The sequence below is a fragment of the Gavialis gangeticus genome, unplaced genomic scaffold (assembly GCF_001723915.1).
Source record: "Gavialis gangeticus isolate Ggan-Ray unplaced genomic scaffold, GavGan_comp1, whole genome shotgun sequence".
Classification (NCBI taxonomy): domain Eukaryota; kingdom Metazoa; phylum Chordata; order Crocodylia; family Gavialidae; genus Gavialis; species Gavialis gangeticus.
The window spans coordinates 22,146,809-22,157,321 of NW_017729011.1; the positions used below are offsets into that span (position 1 = coordinate 22,146,809).

General features: G+C 39.9%; 1 protein-coding gene across 7 annotated transcripts in view; it reads left to right on the forward strand.

Moving 5' to 3' along the window:
- Window positions 1-10,513, forward strand: part of NACC2 (NACC family member 2) — a 97,790-nt gene that overhangs the window by 81,981 nt on the left and 5,296 nt on the right. For 6 of the 7 annotated variants that reach the window (XM_019510814.1, XM_019510816.1, XM_019510819.1 and 3 more), the window contains 3 exons: window positions 4,412-4,579; window positions 8,527-8,632; window positions 8,952-9,049. In XM_019510814.1, coding sequence (XP_019366359.1) covers window positions 4,412-4,579; window positions 8,527-8,632; window positions 8,952-9,049 — 372 coding nt within the window. The remainder of the gene's footprint in view (window positions 1-4,411; window positions 4,580-8,526; window positions 8,633-8,951; window positions 9,050-10,513) is intronic. The other variant, XM_019510820.1, reaches the window with a different exon arrangement.

A 10,513-nucleotide genomic window follows, 5' to 3' on the forward strand; every position in this document is an offset into this window, starting at 1 on the left:
CTCTTACCCTTGGTCCACTTGGCAGGCTGTGTCCCCATTCTAGCCTAGGGCTCTGAGCACTGCCCCAGCCCAGCCCCCAGAGTAGCCGTGCAGATACACCCCTGCTGCGGAGCTGGGCTGGAGCCATGCTCTGTGCCCCCGACTGCAGCATGCACGGAGCTTACTGGTGCAGAGCAATGGTAAAGGGGAAAGGAGAGGGGCAGGCAGGGGAGCAGAGGCTGTTTGGGAGAGAGATGGTAGGGAAAGGGGCTGCAGGGGGGAGATGATGGAGTACAAAGGTGATGTGGAGGCTGTGGTTACAGCCAGATCCCGGGTAGGGGCTGGACCCGAAGCCACTGCCCTCATGAGATTCTGAGAAAAGGGGCTCCCCCACCCCCATGTTAATGGAGGAAAAAACCTCATCTTAGAATTGAGTAAATATGGTAAATAAGAATGTGAGTAGGTCCTGGCAGCCAGCAAGGGAGCATTATTGAGTTATATTGGACTGGAATAATCTGGATTAGACTCTGCATTTTTAGTTTCTCTCATCTGCTTTTTGACTTCCACAATACAGATTATTAAGTTGCCTCTGCCCTTGCTTTTGGGGCCTGTATGAAAAACAGGGCACTTAAAATCAAGAATATTGGGTTTTTTTCTTTTTGTTCCCAAAGCTTTCGTTGTGTTTATCTCCAAAAACATCATTTGAATAAAAAAGCAAGGGCCATGCTATTGATTGAAGTAGTTTTTCAGGACAAGTTGCTAGGTTTCAGGAAATGGGGTTAACTCTAAATTCAACTGGAATTAATTACTCTGGGAAGATAACAGATAGCAAGGCAGTACAATCTGATCTTTGACTGCACTAGCGTGGGTTGCTTTGCACACTTTATTATTGAGATATCAGGATGGTTAAACTGACCTTCCTTGAGAGTGATTGCATCAGACACGCATAGGAACCGATAGATTTGCCTGTCCATCTGTTGCAGTTTGTGTGTTTGGCCTGAGTGCTGCATGTCTTTAACTTCCTGCAATATCTTTGAAGAAATGTATACGTGGAAAATATGTGTAGACTAGTCATGATATCAGACCAGAACTCTCTGTTCCATCCCCAGATCTGCTATGGGTTGGTGTGATCTAATGTGTGCCTTAGTGCACCGTGATACTTATCTTTGGAAAGTACTTGGAGACTTTTCATGGGAAACCTTCATGTAAATGCAAATAGTGACTTTGTTAACACTGTGCGTGATGATATTTAGCTCTGTCAACTTTTGATGCTGCTAACAAATTTCATCCAATGAGATGATTTCAAATCAAAACTATATGATTCTAGCAATAATTAACCAGTTTGGTGTATTTTTCGGTATGTATAGAGAATGATATTTAAATGCACAGTAGTGAGAAACAAAAACATCTACCCTGTCCTGTAAATATTTATAAAATAAGCATCATCTCTCTCTCTTTTTCTCTCTCTCTCTCTCTCTCTCTCTCTCTCTCTCTCTCTCTCTCTCATGTTGGCAGAAGTGCTTACTCCATCTATCTACTGCTGGATATGGATATAGATATGGATGATGTTTGTCTTGGGGTTGCAGTGGTTCCAGAATGCTTGCTTTGCCGTCACATCAGACTTTTAACTTCACTGTCATTTTCTTGAAAAGGGAGTTAACTTGGGAGTTCATTTTGAAAGCCCTTGGGGAAAATGAATGCCAGCAAGCACAACCTCGTATTCTTGCCTTGTTAACAGCTTAAAGGGCTGCCAATATTTAAAGTGGCAAGAAGTAGTTTTGGCACTTTCAATCCAAAGCCATTAATATATTTTTTTTTAAATCACAACTTGGAAAAAATAGTGCAGGTGTATGTGTGTGAGCGAGGGAAATACTTCATGTCTTTATTCAGCAGTGTTAAACCAGGACAGTGTCAAAAGAATGGACTTTTGGAAGACTTTCTCTGGCAAGCTTGCCCACAGTTAACACACTGTGAAATGGTATGGCTTAATCTTTATTGCTTTCTGTGGCCCTCGGATTTCAAAAACATTCCTTTGGCAGCAAAATCGTCTGCCCTGTTTCCTTAAATGTGAGCTACCCTCCACTCCCCCTCTCAACCGTATCTCTTGCAGTCTTTCCATTTGTCAGACGTACCAGTGGGATCTCTCTAAACTATCTGATCCATTTGCTCTCTTGTTCAGTCTGTGCGCGCCTGGGATACTCCATGTCGGAGAGTTACGGGAAAGTCAAGTACGGGGCCCTTCAGCAACCCCTCTTTATCTTGTGCCTTCAGGCTTATTTTTTCAGTGACGGTCGTACTTTTGGAGTATGCTTGTGTGAGCAGTTCTGGCAACACCAAAGAATATATGATGGAGAGCAGAGGGGCTTTAGTCTGAATATTAATGCTGTAGAAAATGCCCTCTTGATTTTTTTTTTGAAATGTGTAAATGAAAGACTAATATTTTCCAATTTAAGAACCTTGGCTGCTTGCTGTCCAAAGCAGGAGCAATGTATCAGCTCTTTCAGATGCTTATACAGCACAGGCAGATGATTTCTGTCTAAAACAAAGCATTTGAATATTGGGAAGTTCTGCTTACAAGAGCTTTGAAATAGAGAATTATTCCTGCTGGTGAAAATTCCTTATGTAAATGGAACTGCACATCAGCATTACAAAGTACTTCTACTTTGCATAGATAATCAGGCCATGCTGGTGGGAGAAAATATGCTTTAAAATATCATCTGGCTTATTCTTCCACTCTTGTTCCTCAACTACTCAAGATAGCAGCAGTCTGTTGCTCGATAGAGGAAGGTGGTCTTATTCTAGAAAACACATTTTAATGCCCTGGGGTTGTTCTGAAGTTTTTTTAAAAAAGCTTTTACACCTAAGGCCAGCATTGCAAGACACTGATACTCAATACAGCCTTATATTTTGTTGGCTTTTACAGCCTTGCGCCCTACGATGTGCTGTCACATAACAATACAACATTGCAGGACATGTCCTAGTTAGAACACTCATTTCTTTGTAAAAGAGGCATTTGGGTTGCGGTTACTGCAGCAACAAGTTCACAGAAAGTCCCCAGATTTGCTCTTCTATCTGAGGAATGGAAAAACCAGCTTATGAAACACCAAAACAGTAAGAGTAAAAGACACTTAAGAGAATAAGCAGTGTATATTTTCAGTCCACAGACTGAATTCTCCATTTTTGATACCAAAGTAGAATAGATCTACACCCCTGGGTATTAAAGCTGTATTTAAATCCTTTTGAAGGAATCAACCTGGTTATAGTTATAGTTTGGTGTGTTATCAAAACTCCAGGAAAAGGAGAACCTTATAAATGTTTTATTGGGTATAATGTTTAAAAATATTAACCGTGGAGTTGGAACCTGTATCACACCTGTATCAGTTCAGTTCTGCTGGGATAGGGCATTTTAAGCACGCCTGTGGACTTCCACTGTAAATGTGCTTTAGAAAGCTAATCCTCTGCATGTTCACAAAACGAGAATTTGCAGTGTTAGTAGTAAAACTCATTTGTTTTAGCTTTTCAACATTAACATTTGCTAATAGGCAGTGGCAGGCCCCATTAATTGTATGTAAGGGAATGTTTTAAGTGAAATCACAGCTATATCCCAGTATTGCAGTATAATTTGTTTTTCAAGCCAGAGCTTAAGAAAGCCTCTTTTTGTTGATCGTTGTTGAGATACAATTTTAAACACTTGGAGGGGAAGGAAAGGAGACCTGTTCTGATGTAGAAAAGGTGAGTGCTCACAGTGATAGCATTGAGTTGCCAAGATCGGCTTGCCTTGGTATAGTGTGTATCTATAAGGTTTTACGTTTAACTTCAGGAGCAGAAGTAGTTTTTATATTGAAGTAGCTACTAACCTAACTGGCAAATGTATGACGCTTTCGGGAAACCCGTAGACCATTGGCATAACGTTTTGTTTTAGTTTCATTGCATACACTAGTTTAAGTGTCCTAGGTGTGGCAAGCTAATTCTGTACACTCTGTCCGCGTTTTGGGAATAATCTCAGATGCTCAGAATCATCCAGTTTTATACATTATGAACACTTTAAAAAGAAGATACAAGCATAATTAGGCTACATTAATCTTTCTCTTAAAAGCCATGCAGAGCAAGGCTACTCCAAGAGCTCCTCTTCCTGAAAACGATCAGAAAAAAGGAAAGGCTGTTTTGTAGACATCAGGATGTGAGGAACTTTTCAGCTACATTTTGAAAACCACTGATAGTGATCCTGAATCCAGGCTAGCAGTGTCCTGTGCCCTTACCTGGAAAATGATTGTCTCTGGAGTCATTAGCTGCTTTCAGAAGTAATGCTGTGGAAAAAAAGATTGGGAATCATCAAAACGCAGCAGTGTTCAATTTTGCATCCCCCGTACTTGATTTGTTTAATGCTTCTCTTTTTCTTTTCTTTTATGCTTCTCTTTTTCTTTTTTTCAAGTAGCTCAAGAAAAGCCAGAGCAGATTCCACTAGAGAATCGTTCCTGCGTGCTCATTCGACGTGACTTAGTTGCTCTCCCAGCCAGTCTGATCAGTCAGATTGGATATCGGTGCCACCCCAAACTCTACTCGGAGGGAGATCCGGGAGAAAAACTCGAACTTGTTGCAGGTAACAGCATGGTAACTCTTTTTCTTTACACTAGAATGACTGGAGAATATTGACATTCTTATCCTTGGAAATTACTCTTCATCTCGCTTCAGCTTCAGTTGTAATTATATATATTACCTGCATTTTTTTCCTGTTTTAGCATTATTATGAACAAAGACACTCATCACCAATCAGTCAAAAAAAAATCTCAAATTTCCTTTCATTCACTGATGGAAGGATGTGTCATTAACAGGAATTATTCGATTGAATTTATTTAGCATGTTAATTGAATTTCGTCTGCTTGTATTCTTGTTTGCTATGGGCTGCATCGCAATTGTATTCTAATATAGGTGCACAGTTTAAAAAAATGCTTTTTTTTAAGTATCAGATTATAAGGTTCACAGAGCAGCAGCTGACAGATTTATATCAGTGAATAAAACTGTTTAAGGATTTTATGTAAACCGTGAATATCTTCAATAGTGTGGAGAAAAATCACCCTGAATGTCTTGATAGATCCCTCCTTGGTGTTGTGAGTTGTAATCCTGGATTTTTACAGACGGTGTGTAGATTAATGGCCATGGTGCCACTGGCATCAGATAATTAGCTGCAGATGAAAGTGGTCATTTTTTTGTCACCAACAGCAATTAAGGGTATAGCTCAGTGAAATTTTGGGGCAGAATTGCAGGTTGACAATCCTGAGTTTAAATTTGTGTTGATTTCTGAAAACAATCTCGAAATATTCCAGCAGCAAATGAAGTGTCACCTGGACAATACTGGTAAAGAAATGTTTTGATTTTTTTCCATTTGACAGTTCATTCAAAATTTTCCTTTAATTTTGCTTCTAGCCATTTAAAAATGTTTGAACTGTTGCAGAATGCCTTGTTTTACTCAAAATAAGGTTTCTTCTAACTTTCTGATTTGCCATACAATCTGAAAAATTGCATACTTATTATGAGAAAGTATTTTAAAATTCTTTACACTTGCCACTTAACCAAAGAGTCCATTATTGACTCAGTTGTAGTTAGGGTTTTAAAAGCCCTGGACCAGCTTAACATCCCAAGGACACATACCCTCTATAGTGATGGATGTTGTAGAGCAAGGTGGGCAAAATGCAGCCCATGGACCAGATGCAGCCTGCCAGGTCATGCCATCTGGCCTGTGGGGCCCCTAAAAATTGAGAAAATTTAATATATATCTGCCCCTGGCTGCCTATAATGTGGCCCTTGATGGCTTGCCAAAACTCAGTAAGCAGTCCTCTGCCTGAAATAATTGCCCAGCCCTGTTGTAGAGAAAGTGGGTGTTTTTTGAAGTTTTTCCATCTTTCTACCTGAATCATTTCAGGCCTGTGTGCATTAAGCCTTCTTCCACTGTTCTTCATCCAGATGGTGATTTAGGATAGGCATTGGGAAAGCTGGGAGGTGGTGGCGATTCGGTTTGATTTACAGGGAGGTTGTAGAGCTGGACTGGACAAGTAATAACCTGTGGTCCTGTCCTTTTGTGGCCACTAACCATCCTCCAGCACTCTGTGCAAGAAGATGCTCTTGACCCTTATGTCCACACCACGTTCCAGTTTGGACAGTTGCATTGTGCTTCCCTAAATTCCCATGGTCTCAGTTGGGTACGTATTCCTTCTTCACTTTATCTGCATTGTTTTATACTGTGGTGCACTTTTGTCTTCCACTCCAGGAACAATGGGGTGAACATTTCTATATAATATCCCTTACTTACTGCTTAGGTTGTTGAGGCTTAATTAGATACCTGTTAAGTGCTTAGAATTCCTCTAGTGAGAGAGGATATTGAAGGGAGTAAGTTGTCCTTTCTTTCTGACCATTTATCTCTTGTATACAATGCTTTGAGTGGCAGAGGTTTTTTTTTTTTTTATTTTCAGCTTGCAGTAGGGATCTTAATTTCAAGAAGTAGCTACAAAGGTTTCTGTCTGGTGGAGGACATGTATTTTCTTCAATGGAAGGCAGAAATAAAACGCACATAACCATAACACAAAATAAAACCACAAGTATTTATTTTGAAGCTAGAATATTCATTTTGTATCCATTTACATTTTATGTGAGACTTCTTCAAAACATCAAGTGGTATAGGTTATTTTCACAGTGAGAGCTGCAAATTGGCTCCAGGCATCTTTGCTTGATTTACATTTTTCAATCTGGGAAAAAGTAGATTAATATCTCTAACTGATACCGGCTGCCTTGGTTATTTTTTATTTATTAAAGTGAAGCTACCCTTGGTAGCATCTGGCTTGCTCTCTGATGGCTTATCTCTAAAATACTGTTACTGAATAAAGGCTCAGCAGCTAATTACTGTTGCAAACTTAGTGAAAATTGATGGGGTTCTTCTGCCTACAGTAGATGGGAAAAATCCTTCAGTGAAAGCTTAGTAACCTCCATAAACTAAGTATTTTCTTTGGTCTCAGATTTTACATATTGTAACTGATTCTGAAAACTTGGGCATATTCTGCTGAGATCCTTAAACAAATCTTGAAATGATCATAGTAAAATTGATGGATAGGTATAGCATACAGAGCATAATGGTAAGGACTGTTCACAAATCCTAAGGCACAAATGCTCTTTTTTTTCCCCCTTCACAGTCTAATCCATAGTCTTGCATTAACAAAAATCTATGCAAGTAGAAAGAGGTCGTCATCTGCTGGTGAAAATTCAAGTGGTCATCACACCAGTGAAGCTAGAAAGACACGGGTTTTGATCTGTTGCATCCCCTATAACAGTGATTCCCTGGGGCTCAATAGAGTTATTCCAGGTTTTCTCATAACCTAGCCAACTAATTTTTTAATATTGTTCTGTTCTTATATGTATCTGTAAGATTAAAGATAATCCTTGTTAGCCTTTCCTGGAAATGTAAGAAGTATTTCTGTTTTTCTGGTATGTCTCTGTGTCTGGAAGTACTTAGTCCTTTGCCGCTCTAGATATGATCCCCTATTTAATCTTAATTGAAAAAAAAAAAACCTTCTTATATGGTGTAACAGTGTGCTTAGAAAAAAAAACACACCTCCACATCTTTGTTCACGCAGGCCAGTTGTGAGGCACACAGTAGGTTTGTTGTTGCTAGCTAGGTGCTACATAAAGTGCTTGATAATGAAAGGATAAGAGATCTGCGGAGGATTTGTTTCCAAACTTCTGGACGTGTAAGGCAAAGCTGCATTGGCAGGGTTCCTTTCTGTCCGTGAGAACATATTTGAAACCAGTAGATGCGATATGCAAAAATTGTGTTGTGCTAGAAATTAAATGCCCGGCTCAGCAAAAGTTATCGTGGGTTTGCGGGAAACGCACGGGTTTCGTGTCTGCATCTGTTTTTATTCTAGGTGTGTATTCTGCAGTTCTTCCCTTTTAAAAAAAAAAAAAAAAAAAAGGGGGGGGGGGGGGGCCAAAAGGGGAGGTTTTTTTTTAAAAGGGAAAAACCGCAAAAAACACCCCTAAAAAAAAAAAAAAAAAAAAAGGGGGGGGGAGAGGCCAAATGGGTAGTTGTTTTCTCAGAAGGCTGGCAATTATCTACTGTGTGATTCTCCTTAAAGAAATCATATTTCTTTAAGGAGACAAAGCATAGCACCATGCACTTTTTGAGAAGCTAGGTCCTTTCATGTGATTGCAGGAGATCATCTTTCTGTTTGGATCAGATCAGGAGATTTTTCTCATTGGCCAGCATTTTTCACAGGACCTCCAGGGAGTGAGGTACCTAAACCCCACAAGAACCTAATTGCAAAAGCTTCTTTGGAAATGATTAGATATATGCATTATAGTAGCTCCTTGAGGATGCAGCTGAGACCCAGGCCCTGTTGGTACTGGGTGATAAACAGGTACATCGTTTGGGACAGCCTCTGCCCTAGATCCTTTGTGATCCTAATAGGAATATAGTGGTGTGCAGTCCATCGGGAATGTACAACAGCAGGGGAAACGAGGGTTGTTAATTATAAACTTGGTATGTTTGAACTTTTTCAGGGTCAGGTGTTTATATCACCCGAGGGCAGCTGATGAACTGTCATCTGTGTGCAGGTGTCAAACATAAGGTTCTGCTGAGACGTCTCCTAGCCACTTTCTTTGATCGGTACGTGCTTTTGGGGGTTTGCTTTGGCTGTCCAGGAATTCAAAGCAATCACTGCCTTGTAAACGTGCTTTACAGAATATTCATTTGAATCTGTATTCTAATATCATTCCCCTCTGTTTTTTTTCCTACTTTTCCTTATCTATGATGGTCAAAGCTAAAATACCAGCTTTGCTGATTCTTCAGCTTAAAATATACACTGTGGTTACCCTCTGTAACAAGATGTTCCCAATAAGACACTTTTTCTCTGCATCTTTATAAGCACTCGCTCTCACCTGAAATCCAGGGCATAAGGATCTGTGTTTCTCTCCCTTTCTTGCAGGAACACGCTTGCCAATAGCTGCGGCACTGGAATCCGGTCCTCCACTAGTGATCCCAGCAGGAAGCCCCTGGACAGCAGGGTTCTTAATGCAGTGAAATGTAAGGAGAGGGAGAGATTTACTGCTGCTGTGTTTGAACAGCGTGCCAAGAACAAAAGACTAAGAAAGAGCTGAGATTTTAAACAAGGGAGGGCCATCTGGATTGTGTGATCACTGAAAATATCTGTGCGTTGAAATTGGGGTGTAAGAAAATTCAAATCAGTTCACTGAAATATTCCATGATTTTCAGAAACAACTTCATGTTTTTGTTTGAAGTGAGTGCTCTGTGTTTGATGATAGTGAAGCATGAAATTAGCCTTACTGTTCACATTACCTCAAATTTAGCTTGCTGTATTTTCCAGGCACTCGTCCTGCAGCCTAATTTTATTAGTAGAAGAGGTATAAGAAAACTGGGTTTATAAGCTGACAGCTGTAGAACTGACTGGTTCATGGTGTGAAATAATTTTGATAAACTTGGCTCTGGTCCTTCAGTCAGATTGATGCAAGTACTGGGATTCACCCTTGCCCATCTGACGTTGAGATCAGAGCCTCGAATGCTATGGGGGGGAGCAGGCTTTTGTTTTCCAGAAGCCTTTTTGGTATCTCTGTCACTGCTTTCCCTGGCCCATTTTGATCCTGGACACAACTAGGGGTCAAGGGGCCGTCATTTTTGGCATGTGGTTTTTTTTCTTCTTACACAGCAAATGGGTTCCCAAGAATTGGAAATGTTTGCTGTGTGCCTCAGACCTTATTAATGTGGATTAATCTGTTCCACAATCTTCACATAAGCAATTGTGTTAGTTTTACAGTCTATTTCCTTGAAAATGTTTTTATAAATCTGTTTTTAATTTATAAGTAAAATAGGAACCTTAGCGCACGTAATTACACTTAAAAAGGAATATGTAAAAGCGACATTGGTTTTACATATATGGTGTCAAGGGTAAGATTTTCTACATTTTAATGAATAAAAATTTGCTCTTTCATATCAGTGAGTCAGTGGCCGAGATACCAAGAACTAACTCCAGTGTCAGTGACACCTAAAAGCATAGGGCCAACCATGGAGCTGTGGTGGTGGACACTGGCTGGTAATCTGGCCTATTTCTAAATTGTGCAAGCAAGCCAATAAAGCATTACATTGAAAAAACCCGAGACTATTTTTAATCCATGCAGAAAAACGGTTTCAGTCTTAAAAAAAAATGTGGCATACAAGGCACCACAAACCAACTGGATAAATGTTTGCCTATTACAGTAATTCTCATGAATTCAAGAAGCACTTTAGCAGGGCAAAAGGTGCTTGCTGTCAGCTGCAAGCAAGAAGCAAGAAACTCTGTCCTTTAGAGCAGGCTGGTATTTAAATGCAATGAAGCCCATTTAATATATGCTTAATAAACAGTGCAAACGAGTGCCCTCCACCACCTTCTCCCCAGCCCCCAACTCTGTCTGAATAGTAAATCTTTATGTAAATATCTTGCTAGAAAATGAAAACTCAGGTGATTTTTTTTTTCTTTTTTTTTTTTTTTTTTTT